The following is a 13,978-nucleotide window of genomic DNA, read 5'->3' on the forward strand; positions in this document are numbered from 1 at the left end:
CCTGCTGGCACAGTGTGAAAACAACCATAAAAAATACATAAATGACTGAGTATGGCTGTGTTCCAGAGAAAGTTTATTTACAAAAATGCAGTGGGCTGAATTTGGCCTGTTGGTAATTGTTTGACTACTCCTGCAGCAAAGTAACATGAGGCTATTTCTTCATTTTTCTGAATATAGGATTTTTATGTCATCCTAGGCAATGGTAAGAAGAGAAATTGTAATACTTTGCAACTGCCATCCAGAGTCCTAGATAAATATGCAGAGTTGGATTAGTTGGGTCCAAGTGACAGGCCAACTAGCAGGTGGATACGGAGCAGGTTGTTATCAGAGTATGGGAAATTCTGCTTTTCCTTGAGTGCTTTTTTTGGGGTAAATGATTGACCACAATCAAGAGGCTGCATGTGGTCTACATTTTTTCCCTGCACTGGATTTTGTACCACTGCAAGAATAATTTCAAGGAAATGATCAGCCAAATATGCGTGAGTTTTCCTACAAAGGAAGGCATTTCTTTGCCTGGTGGGTATGTTCCTAGGCAAGTATATATAAAGAAATATTTGCAGAACAAATCAGAGACTTTATATGGAAGCCATATACAAATGCAAAGACAAAAAAAAACTATTTCTGAAACTGTTAGCTTAGTTTCACTTTTGGAAGAATGAGTTTTCTTAAAATGAGATCCATCTCTGAGGTCTAATTTATGGGCACTATTGTTTAGCATTTCATATCAAAGAAGACTGGAATCCTTGGTAGTTAACACACTATGCAGTGGCGAGGACCTTCCCAAACGTAGATGTCATCTTACTGCATCTGCTCTGGCCTGGCTTTACATTCAAACTAGGCCTCAGAGAACAGTATATTCTTTGTATTTTAGTTTTTGCAGCTTTTAAACTCCATTATGCTCTGTACTGACAGTCTTCCTTGGGCTTTGAAGTTTTTCTCATGTCCAATATGTGTGATCTTTGGGTCCTCAAAAACTATTAGGAGCATGTCACAAGAATTTTAGTCTACATGCTTGCAGTTCAGAATTACCTAAACTTCATCAACTATGCACAAACCACCCCACTACCCTTCCTCCTTGTCTTTAGGGTCTTAGAAACAATGAAAAAGGGTTCTTTAAAAATTATGTAGAAATTCCATTCCACATTTTTTCATCCCATGAAACTTATTTTCTTTTTTCCTTTCCATTTTCGACAGCCAGCATGTTTTCACAAGGCGTGCTAAGGTGTCATCATCAACATTTTGGATCTTAAGGTTCTAGACAAAAAGTAAAATGTTAGCACATCCTTTTTTTAAGAAAGGAAATTTATTCACTTCTAAATTAGCATGTTTAATGGAAATAGCACTGGACTTGCAATCAGAATGTGTGGGTTTAAATTCCAGCTCCCCCACATCACAGCTGTAAGATATTGTCTCTTAACCACACTCTACATGCCAGACTCCTTTCTGAAGAAGAAGCATCTGATGTCAGCATGATAATTGTGAAGATGAAATGAGCTAACATAAATAAAGCTCCTTAGGGCATTGTTTTTTCTATGATAGGTGATCAATAAGTAAATGTCAGAATCCACACACTTTTAAGCAGAAGCTCCAAACTGAGGAACAAAAAGACATTTGCAACTGGAGAAGTGAAGATTAGAAGAATCCCTTAATAAGGTTTAGGGCAGTGGTTCTTAAAGCTCAATTCTTACCAGCAGCATCAGCATTTGGACTCCACTTCTGACATTCTGAATTAGAAATTGTATGGGCAGTTTCTGCAGTCTGTTTTAACCAAGTCCTCCAGGTGATTCTAATGCTTTATAGTAATGCTGAAACAATACTGTTACTATGCTTATTATGAAACAATTCTCTATGAATAATTGAGTTCCATCTTTCTGTTTAAGATCATGATATACTATATATTAACAATTGTTATTCTCCAATTATTTTGTTATGAAATTTTGTTTTATTTTTTCATAGAAGTAAGGAGAATGTTTTTATATATTTTCTATATCAGCATCTGCTTGCACTACATTAAAATTTAAAAATCAATGTACATGAGCATGAGGACTGGGACTGTAGCTGAACAGTAGAGCAGTTAACTAGCATGTGCAAGGCTCAGGGTTTGATCCACAGCACTACAAGTAAAAAGAAGTATGAAGAGGAGGAGGAAGGGGGGAGGAGAAAAGGGAAAAAAAAGAAAAAAGAGTAACATGAGACATATTACAAATGCTTATCAGCAATCAGGGATATCAGTCATGGCAGGTTATAAAGATAACAAAGAAAGTATGTATATGACATAATTAGCTGTAAAACTCATACTGTTATAGCAAAAATTGCACTGGACAAAATTAAACAGGTAAGGGTGACTTCTTTCAAAGGACAGAGAAGTGACTTATTTGAGGTTATACAGCTTGTTAACAAAGCCAGTACAAAAACAAACAGGACGTATTTTTGACTCAAGAAAATGTGCATGTGTGTGCACACACACCTGTGTGGGTGGGTAGGGGGCTTCTGATATTCTCAATTACTTATTCATGTCATACTTTGTTTTCACAATCCAGTTTTACATACAGACTGATCAGGTGGAAATTTACCCAGAATTAGTGTCTTTATGCTTTTTCTCATTAAGAACAGAACGAAAATGACAAACAGCCAGCAAGTTAGTGGAATTTATTATGGCTCAAAGGATCACAAAAAAGAAAAGAAAGAAGAATCAAGAGTAAAATTTCTTATAAGGAGATCTTTCAAAGAATTTAATTTAGTGGACAGCTCATGGCCAGATAAAAATCATCTGATAGTAGTTGACAGCATTTCTGGAGGGTGTCAGGAACCCAAGCATTTTGCGTGGATTTTACAGAAGTGGTCCCCAACTTAGTTTAATTGTTACTGGATTCAAATTTAGTTCAACGGACAGTTGTGCCAATTAAAAATGCTCTTTCAATGGTTACATTTTGCTTGTCACTCACAGTTTAAAGTTTAGTTATTTCTTGCTCCTAATTGGCATACCACAAATGACCCGTAACATTGAACCTGGGGCTTTCTGACCCCAACATCCCACTTGATTTGAAATGTACATTCTCTGAGCCAGAGATGTTCATCACAGACAGGCTCAATCTGTTTTCTCCTCCTAGAGGAGCAAAGACAGTACAGCGGAGATGGTTCTAGTGGTGAGAATGTGCTTGATGGAGAGCTCGTGTTCTAAAGAAATGTTTGAATCATTGACCACAGGCAAGAAAAGGACCTGAAATTACCTACCCCTAATAGGAGAGCCCTGTATAGTAGCCTCATAAATGATTGTCACTATATTCTTTTTACTGTGATAAAATATTAATAACATAAAGTTTACCACTAATATAAAGAATAAATGGTTTAAGTGTACATTGTAGTGATGTTAAGTATAGGCACAGTTGTGTGAAACTATTATTACCACTACCCATTTAAAGAATTTTCCCATAATCCAAAACAGAAACCCTACACCTATTAAATAATAATTCCTTATTCTCCTTTCTTCCCAGGCCCTGAGAGCTATTATTTTATTTTATTTCCCTATGAATTGGCCTATTCTTGGATTCTCAAATAAGTCATATAATTGTATAATACTTGTTCTTTTGTGTCTGGCTTATTTCATGTAGCATAATATTTTCAGGGTACATACTTGTTGCAACATGCATCAAACCTTCATTACTTTTTATAGCAAGGTAATAATTAACAGTATATATATATATATATATATATATATATATATATATACACACACACACACATACCGCATTCTACCTACTTACTTATCTGTTAATGGAAGCTTGGGTTTCCACCTTTGAACTCTTATGAATCATGCTGGGGCAAACATTGTTATACAGGTATCTGTATCCCTGCTCTCTGTTTTTTGTTTTTTGCTTTTGGCTATATATCTAGGATTGAATTACTGAATCATATGGTCATTCTATTTCTATCTTTCTTTTAGTAGTGGTGGTGGTGGAGGGTTGCTGGGAATCAAACCCAGGGCCTCACCATTGTTTTCACCGGAGTTGCACCTTTTTCTATTCCCACTAGCAATGTATACTGATTCCAGCTTCTCCAACGTTCTTGCCAATGCTTGCTATTTTTTGCCTTGTTTTAAGTTTGATTTTTATTATAAACATCCTAATGAGTATAAAGCAATATCTCATTGGATTCAGATATTCTTAAACATTTTCTGTACCAGGGAGCTTAGCACAAAACCAGGAAACTATTATAGATCGATCGTCTTTAGTTGTTTGAAGGTTCTTATTATCGAGTACTAAATCTTGCCTCCCTCTACCAGTGATTTTCAACCTTGGTTGCACACCAGAGTCACTTGAGAGTTTTAAAAACTTCTGATATTCAGGCTGCAAACAAGACCAATTACAGTAAGTCAGTATCTCTGAGGTTGCAGCCCATTGTCAGCCCTTTTTAAAACTCTTGGAGAAATTTCAATATGTATCTGGAGTTGGAACCCACTGTTCAATGCCTACTCATTGGTCCTGCTTATCACAGAACCTATGCACCTTAGGGTATGACAACTGTGCTACTAACCTTCTCTGACAACCATCATGCAGTGTTCACCCTCTGTCCCCCACTACAGTCCCAGCCTGTTTACTTTTCGACATTCTTTTTCCATAGAATGTACTTATCAGCTGACACTGCATATTTTCTTGTGTGTCTGTTTATTGTATGTTCTCTGTTTTGCTTATTGCTGCTTCCTTAGGACATATAATGCCTAACATAGAAAGGTAAAGTACTGAGAAAATATTGTTGAATGAATGAATATGTAAATCTACTCTTAGTTCAAATGATGTCCCTTTTAGATAGTCAAAAACAGCTTTAGTTTTAGCCTCGGGACTTTATTTCTATAGGTAAAATCTCCTCTATACTTTCAATTAACCTTCAAAGACATTGAAGAATAAACCTCATCATAGTGAACATAATATGTCATTTGCCCAACTAGCAAATAATTGAGTCCTTACTAAAATTACATATGCCTACAGATTACACATAATAAAGACTAGACATTGTGTTGGGCATTTGGAACTGTGGGGAAAAAAGAACCAGAATGAGACTGTGGGGTGATATACAGACATAATCAATAACAGAAATCATTTGAGATAACAATACATGCTAGAAAGAAAATGAAAAATGTTTGTTGTCTGTGGACAATAAATGAGGGTTGAATTTAATCTGAGACCCAAATGACAAGAAATAGACAGCCATCGAGAACCATTACAGGAAAAAATACATCAAATACAGAGCCCTGAGGAGTGAACACATTTCAGAAAGCTCTGAGTAGGAGCCTTTAAGAAGTAGAAAGAGAAGGGATTCTGTCACCTCCTTTGATAGACACTTCACCCTGTTAACATGGCCTTAAATGGGGTCAATGTTTTGGTGGATGTACCACCCTGCTGAAGCCTTTTCCACATGGAATAAAGTCTTCTCTGTCCAACATTTACACTATTGATAGTTGGAGTTTAAGTGTGGAGGGGTGATTTCGATGGACATATCTTTTTCTATGTGAACCCCAGCTCTGAAAGTCTCAATCAGTAAATCTATAGAAACATTTGTCAGCAGAGTGGAGGGACTTTTTCATTCTACAACTGCAGCAAGACTGATTCTGTATTCCACTTGAGAATGGTCTTCTGTGCCTACCTAATGGGAGGAATTTTGCACAGGGCCAAAGCCTGGGCCTGGCAGGCTTGTGCCATTGTGGCTCGGTGCCCACCTTGATTTTTCAAAGGAGCTCAGTAAAAGCAGGCAATTTTTGAATCTTGACACCCTGGGATCCAGTGGTAAACTCACAGGACAAGCAGCCTTTTCTAGACCAGCCCGTAACATGTCCTGACAACTCAGTTACCCCATTGACAAGTAGGGCTTGAGTCCAGGGGCTTTAAGATCCTTTAAAACTTCATTAAAAAGAACATTTTGTAGCTCTATAAAAGATAAAACTTTTCCTGTAGCTTCTGAATAGGCTGGAGATACTATGCTTTCACTTACTTCAAGTTAATAAAACAAAATTCTGAGGAAAGAAGCATCTGTAGAATCAAGCAGGATGGTGAAATGGGCAAGAGTATAAATTTAAACTGAAAACATTGACATGTATTGGGCACCAAAAGTGGTGTGGCTCAAGGAAGCAGAAAAGGTCTCTGAGCTTATTGATTGGCTGCCATCTCATCTGTGGGCATCACAGAATCTGGGATCAGTTTGTCTAGGTGAACATATAGGAGAGATCCAAGAGCAAGATTCAGACATCATCTTCTCTCCCTGGGGCAGCTCCCTGTAAACAGCAGCTTCTACACAGACTACAGTGGGATGCAAGCGAGCTCGTGTATTCATAAAGACCCTGGTGATAGTACTGTCATTTATTCATCCAATATCATCTTTCTTTCATCTGATAAATGAGACTGACACATTGAATATACAGCAGTCCAAAGAGCTGAGATCCTTGCCTCATGAAGCACAGTCTAGTTGGGCTGGCGCTCAAAACAGGAATCAGCCAAACACATTGCTGTGTACATTTTCTGATGGAGAGTAACTTTGGCTAGTGAGTAAGCCCCTCTGAGCCTCATGTTCTCATGATATAGGAGTTAAGTAGAATAGCTTGTCAAGTGAGAGGTACAGACTGTGAAATATATTAGGTCTGAGATATACGTGTGTTGCAGTTGTTGATGATGAAGTTACCTTCCTCACCATCAAAAAAGATAAGATGAATTCTCTTTCCCATGCTCTGGAGTCTTCTTAAATTCTCTGTGGTTTTGTGTGCCTGTATCTTCCAGTTCCAAGGAGGGCTTTGGGTCAGTGGAGAAGGTCGTGCTGCTCACGTTTCTCTCGGCGGTCATCCTGATGGCCATCCTGGGCAACCTGCTGGTGATGGTGGCTGTGTGCAGGGATAGGCAGCTCAGGTGAGCTATACAGGGGAACCCCTTAGGAAGTAGGGGTGGAGTTCTGGGCCCTACCTGGAGAGTCAGGCATGAAAATTACCCCTGTAATTTGTAATTTGGAGGGAAATATACAGGGGAATTGATTTGGAAAAATAGAGGCAGGATGAAGTGATCACATAACTCTAACATAACCAATATAAGCTTTTCTGTGTATTTCCATCTTGTCTTTATTCCTAAATTCTGTTTGGTATGTTTAAAGCTGTGAATATTATATATGCAGTTTTTGAGAGCATATCTAATCTATAACCTCCACATTTTATCACAGGTTCAGGAAAAGGAGGACTGACTTAGAATTAAACCTGAGTCATCTGCTCTTTATTTTCATCACTCTCAATCCTGGCCACAATTAAAATCATCTCTAGTGCTTTTAAAAAGTATTACTGTGTGGCATCAGTATGTGCCAGACAATGTTGTGGACATCCTTATGTTATAAGTTATTCATTGTTAAATCAAAATTTAACTGAGCAACCTGTGCTTTTTGGGGGGGGGCCACATTGTTGGAAATTGAACCCAGGGTCTCACTTGTGCTGGCAAACACTTTCCCACTGAGTTACATTCCCAACCCACATCCTGTGTTTGAGATGTGGCTGTTTTCAAGGGGATGCTAACAACCCAAGGCTTCTGAACTAGCTGATCTGAGGTGAAATCTAGGGCATTAATATTTACTAAGTAAACCAGGTGATTCTAATATCTGTCGGGATTGACAGCCACTGAGCCATAAAAGAGGGTACACACTGCAAGTTCTCTCTCGGCAAGACAAGCACCGATTGATCTAATGGTGATGCAGTAAAGCAGAAAAGGACAATCCTGACCAGTGTCACACCTGTGAGGCACACAGTAGCCAGTCTGTGGGTGTAAAATGTTGGGATGTGACTGCTGTCTGTGAAGGATGCATTCTAAGAGGGGTCCCTGAGAGTGACCAGCCAAGGACTGAACAAGGGTGGGGAGTGACTAGGCTAGGATAGGAAGGGAGAGCATTTGTGTTAAAGACCCTCAGGAGGGAGCTAGCTGCACAGAGACAGTTAGATCAGGCCAGAGTGCCCTAGAAAGAAGGAAGAAATGGTTTTTCGTACAAAGGGGAGAAACTAGAACTGGCCCAACCACTGAATGTCTGCTCAGCCTTGCTACAGAAGGGGAAAATGAATCTCACAGAATATGCTAAATGTATCACTTTTCTTCCCTTTTCCTCTCTCTTCTTTCCCTATTTCTTTGCCTTTCTTTTCCCATTTCTTCTCTTGTTCTTTTCTCCCTCCCTTCTCCTTTTCTGCCCCCTCCTACGTTCTCCCTTATATATTTTCACTTACAGGAAAATAAAAACCAATTATTTCATTGTATCTCTTGCCTTTGCTGATCTGCTGGTTTCAGTGCTGGTGATGCCCTTTGGGGCCATTGAGCTGGTTCAAGACATCTGGATTTATGGGGAGATGTTTTGCCTTGTCCGGACATCTCTGGACGTCCTGCTTACAACAGCATCAATTTTTCACCTGTGCTGCATTTCCCTGGATCGGTAAGGACAGAACAATGTGCATAGTGAAGCTCAGTGCTGGGGGTAATAACCTGGTGAATATTACCCAGTACCTTTCATTGTAAGAAATGAATATCAGAGATGCAAATTTGGTAATTCACCTATTCACTTGCTCCCCAGCCTTTGCAGAGGGCCTTTTCTGAACCAAACACTCTCCAAGGTCTAGAGATTAGTGAGACCTAGAATGCACTAGAAAGGAACTTACAGTCTAGATAATGATAAGCACTAGCAATCATGTTTACTATAGAGCTCTAAATTTTATACTGATGGCATAAACAAAATTCTAAGGAAGCTACTTGCTAAGAATCAACTTTGCCCTTTTGAGCAGCAGGACTGGTACAGAAAAATGGTGCCTAACCTTTACCTAAAATATGTCTGTGCAATACTGTCTAGGTAAGTACGTTTGATTATGGAGATTCTTTTCCAGAAAGTTAAAGATGATAATAAAATCTCCAATAATTGCTTGCTTTTTTGGACCCAGGTCTAGCATTTCCTATCTGTTGCATGATTTTGTTCTGTTTGCTCATATTGGACTTCAGGAGGCCTAATGATTTCCTTCTCTGCCTTATTTGTTGGTGATGTATATTTATCACTTGTTCAGTACTTTTCATTTCCCAATTCATCCTCAGTTTTATTGAATAATAAAACCAAAATACAAACTAAAAGTGAGATGATTCCAGGAACATAGCTGCTGTATAGCTATATCTTAGGGTTTAGTTACCCCAGGAAAGGTAAAGCACAAATTACAGGCAGCCAGAATTATCAGGTGCTGTCTCTTGAGCAGTCCCCCAAACCTGAATTCTCTCTAGTTTTGGCATAGATTACTATTTCCTTCATTGCGGACTGGGAAACATCATTGATTGAAGTTAAAGACTGTGTTATATCTAAAATATTTACCTTTAAACAGTAAAGTTATAGTCTTCCCAGAGAATTATTTATACTGGAGGAGGTCCTTGGGGACTGAAAGCAGCTGTGAGAACAGCAGATTTATCTCCTGTCTCTCGGGACATGTGCTCATGGGTTGGAATGATGGGAGTAATGGTCTGCTTTGTTTCAATTGCTCTTTCTCTCTTGCTCTGCCAAGAACATATAGTCAAATGTGCAAGTTACATGGATAAATGAGACTGCTCTATAGCTACAGATAAAGAAAATGGTAAAATCAAACTATTAGCCAGTAGCTGGATCTACTACATGGCATAATTTGAAAGTTGTATTTATTAGCTTGTTTACAACAATCTGACTTTTTATATGAAAGACTTTTTTAAAGATAGTATAGTTCATATTATACGTGGAAGTAGAAATTACATTGAAATCTTGAAGGGTAACCTACATAGGACCATTGCTAAAATGAATGGTGAGTCTGAAAGTATTATAGGAACTTGCAGAAGACAAGGCTGGGGAGATAGGAAGCTGGAGGTCACTCTGAGGTTTGGGCAAAAGCAAGGGGAAGAAAATGAACCAGGTATGAAGTAAAGAATGGGAGAAAGTGTGGAACCATCATCTGCCAAACCCTGAGAAAGTCTGGAGGTTTTCTAGGAATATTTGGTCTCATAGTTACTTATTTAGATTCACCTTTATTTGAAGCCATGAAATTTTCCCTGAATAGACTGAGGTGTCACAGAACAGAATGGACTGGTCATTAAAAGTATCTGTGTTAAACTTGGAGAGATTTAAGTTTAAATTTCAGCTCTGCCAATTTTAAGCTCTAAGAATGGTAGTAAGTTAAGCCTCTCCAAGTCTCAATTTTCTTGTCTAAAAAGATGGGAGAGAAAGTAATTACTTTATAGGATTGCAGTTAGATGATCCGTTTAAGGCAAGCAGTGGCCCATCTTGGACAGTGCACATGTTAGTGGATATTGTTAGTTTCAATGTCTTGTGATCATAAAGACCCAATACAACTCACGATCTTTCATACCAAACCTCCTCAGTGAATGGCTGTTCCAGCAGCTGCATCATCCAGAAATCAGCTGGTTATTCTTAATGTGTTCTTTCTTTGTCTCTTACATTTAAATAATGCCAAGTCTTACTGATTTGACATAAAGTAGAGGCTAATCTGTTTCTCCCTGTCACTATCATCTTGGTCCAAACTAATATTGTCAGTTACATAAATCATTGATATATCCTCCAAATTTTTCTGCACAAATTACTTTGTCCCTCTTCAGTCCACATACTGTTCACAAGATCAAATGGTCATCTTTTACAATTGCAAATCTAAGCCTGTTTTTCTTTGCGGGAAACCTCTCAATGTCTGTTCATTACATTGAGGGTCAAGACCAAACATCTTAGTCTGTAGGACTTTTTACTGTGTTTTTGCTGTCTGTATCCCCTGTTTCACTTCATTCTTTTTCCCAATCTCACTTCTAGATTCTTTTTCCAGTGCTTCTTTCTCTTTTTCCAGTGATCTTCGTTCAGGGCCTTGGTTCCTCCCTCTGCCTGGAAAGCTCCTGTGCTCCTCCTCTCCTGTCTTTCAGATTTTAACTCAGCCCTGTCTTCCTTGTAGAAATCCTCTCTGACTCCATCAAACCCAGTATTCTTCATGAGAAATTCAGTGCAATTATAATTAAAATCAATTCTATAACTTCTTCTTAAATGATTTTTCCTCCCCCAGCGGGGAGAAAGCTGAGGGCTATGAACAAGAAAAAAGATAATCCTGGCCATCATAGAACTCTCATTTTTAATGGAAATATTGATAATTAACTGGTAATTATATAAATATTTAGATGTTTGACAAATATGATTGTACAAATGGAGTGGTCAGCACATTTATTTTGTGAGCAATGCTGCAAAAAATTCTATTTCTTTCTCAAATAGTGGACATCAAATGCTCCAATACCGTAAGTATGATAGAGTCAAATGGTTTTGTTTCTCTTTGGGAGACTTGGAAGCTTGACACTTGTTCCCAATGTTCCCTGTTCCAAGAGAGATACACTTTCTGGGCTGGAGGGTCTTCCTGAAAATTGTAAGGTCACATGTGAGCCCGTGGAAGAGTGTAGTTTTATTTGTCCTCTACCTTCTGCTTTTGCTGTGTCCCTCCTGCTCTCACAGCTGAGCTAGGTGAGGCTGGGCCAAAGCACAGAGCAAGTGTCTCAGTGAGGTGTGATGTCCTTGACCTGCATGTGATTCTTGGCAAGATGTCCTGTCCACCTTTCTAGAGCTGCCTGAGTTTTCTGGGATGACTGATGCAGGGTAATGTCCCTTTAACAAGAATGCTTACTTTGATTTCCAATTCCATGCAGATGACAAACCTCTGGATTGAAGCAAAATGCATGGCTCTTGTAATATTATACAAAGACTTCTGCAACCACAATTCTCAGTCCATTGTGCTTTCTGATGCTTTGAGAATTGAATCCTATTAATAAAAGTGTATTGCCTCATTAAAAATGATTTCCAACCATAATTAAAATAAATGCTTCAAATAGTATGTGTTGATATGTCAAAAATTTCATTAAGAACTTTATAGAGTGTTTGATGTTTTTATATCTGAAGTTTTGTGAATGAAAGACAAGTAGCTATGATAGAATGCTGTCTTTAAAAGTAGAATATAATGAAGCCATTAAAAATCATGAAAATAAATATGTTGAAAGATATCACTGGTGTGTTATGTGAAAGAGAGCAAATTTCAGACTTAAATGTTTAGTGTAATTCTAATCTTGTAAAATAAGTAAATAAATATATGTGTAGATGTGCAGATCTGGGCATTCAGGAGAGAAGGAGAGAGGTAGTCATAAAGAGACAGAGAAACAGAGAGAAATCAAGAGCATGAATGAATGTTCGCCAAATCATTAATTGCTAGTTATAAGGGGTTGGGTAGAGCATTGTGCTAGCTACATTGAGTGGTCAGTTGGATTAGGGCTGGGAGATTTCACTTTTGCTAATTTCTAAATATGTATTTAAACTTCAGTTTTCCCTTTACTAGAAGTTAACCTTCTCGAATGTAAATATACCCACAATACTCATTTAGCTGAAAGTGCTTCTAAGGCAACACATTCCTCAATTAATTGAGAACTTTCTGCCTTCAGTGCTGAGAGTCTCTTCTGAGGTCAGAGCAAGGTAAAGCACATGAAATTTTTCTGACCAGTGTTTTCTCTCTACCTTTTATAAAATCCTCAGATTCTTCCCCTTAAAGGAGCCCTTGCCATCTCCTGTGGTCAGATTTTCCACATATTGATCTTGGTTGGCCCATACCAGTTTGCAAATTTGCATTTGATCTATTCCAACAATCTTTTTTCTAATCATCACAGTTTTTTTAAAATCACAACAATAATACCTGAACATCATAAAAAAAATAATCACTTTACAAGTACAACATAAGAATGCCCCCAGTTCTCATTGGCTACCTACATAACTACATGCCCTGAGACATCCACTGTAAAAAGTAGCACTTATAAACTTCAATCACTTCATGTACAACAAGCAAACTTAATATATGAGTATATTTTGAGTTTACCTTTTAAATAAGCCTTCAAAGAAGACTTTTTTTGTATTTTTGCCAAGGAATCGCCTGATGTTAGTCTTCCTTATTGGCTGATCTATCAATAAGGTCTTTTCCAGTAGCAAGTGACAGAAATTATATTGATTATTTCACTTAACTGAAAAATCTGGGTTTAGATGTGGCTCTCTAAGAGTTGAACAATTTCCTTTTGTCTAACTCTCTCTCTAACTCTGTTTTTGTCTCCATCTTGCCTTCTCTGTTTTCCTTTCTGTCTGTTCCTCTCTTTATAACTATCCCTATTTGTCCTCATCCTGCCTCTAATCTCTGACTTATTGGATTCATTCTCAACCTGGGTTTTGTACAAGAAAAGAAAAATAACCATAAACAACACAAGTCTGAAGCTATTCTTAAGACATAAATCCATAGAAAAGGAAACCTAAATGCTATTTTTCATGGGAAAACTTTGACTCTGTTTGAGTCACATTTGTACCCCTGGGCCAGTCACTATCCTGGTTATCAGGCAGAGATATCATTTCTCTCAGAAGCATATGGCATGGAAGATTGGCCATATTTTCCACTGGAAAGAGAGGTGTTGGGCAGACAGGAAGAACATGTTTCAGCTTCTCTTATGTTGCTTAAAGGTCTAAAGGTGTCTTTGGAGCCTCCACAAGACAGAGGTATGTCATTCTCCAATTTCCTCTGTATTAAGCCAAATATCCCTAAATCCTTCCACTGATCTCATATGACATACTTTTTAGATTTAATCATTTTGATTCTCTTTCTTTAAAGGTGCTGTACTTTGTTTTATATTTGAAATCAAGGGCAATCCTTTAAAAATCTATTTCACTTCATTGAGGTTTTTATTCTCCATGAGCATTGCAAGATTTTCTCTTTTGTCCAACTGAATTGTCACCTTTCTTCTGTGCATTTCAGAAACTTGATGTGTTTTATCTGCAAAATCCTCCAACAGTGTCCTCAGTCACAGATTTTCTTTTAAACAAGTTTACTTGTAAGACATGATTCTGACTCCAGAGTTGCATATTTTATCCTGTGGTGGAGACAAGTGTGTCTGCACTTCTTAATGATCTCCCT

At 38.0% G+C, this 13,978-nt stretch overlaps 1 protein-coding gene across 10 annotated transcripts in view; it reads left to right on the forward strand.

The window, feature by feature from the left end:
- The window catches only part of Htr4 (5-hydroxytryptamine receptor 4), a 171,851-nt gene that overhangs the window by 78,872 nt on the left and 79,001 nt on the right, over positions 1 to 13,978 (forward strand). For 9 of the 10 annotated variants that reach the window (XR_015438860.1, XM_087180620.1, XM_087180619.1 and 6 more), the window contains 2 exons: positions 6,765 to 6,890; positions 8,236 to 8,436. Coding sequence is in view for 9 of the 10 variants with exons in the window: in XM_087180620.1 (XP_087036746.1) it covers positions 6,765 to 6,890; positions 8,236 to 8,436 (327 nt within the window). In the remaining variant the exon portion in view is untranslated. Of the gene's footprint in view, positions 1 to 6,764; positions 6,891 to 8,235; positions 8,437 to 13,978 lie in introns of those variants that run through there. The other variant, XM_087180622.1, reaches the window with a different exon arrangement.

The sequence above is a fragment of the Heterocephalus glaber genome, unplaced genomic scaffold (genome assembly GCF_053883595.1).
Source record: "Heterocephalus glaber isolate CG9 unplaced genomic scaffold, H.glaber_assembly_v1.0 deba00001463, whole genome shotgun sequence".
Taxonomy (NCBI): domain Eukaryota; kingdom Metazoa; phylum Chordata; class Mammalia; order Rodentia; family Bathyergidae; genus Heterocephalus; species Heterocephalus glaber.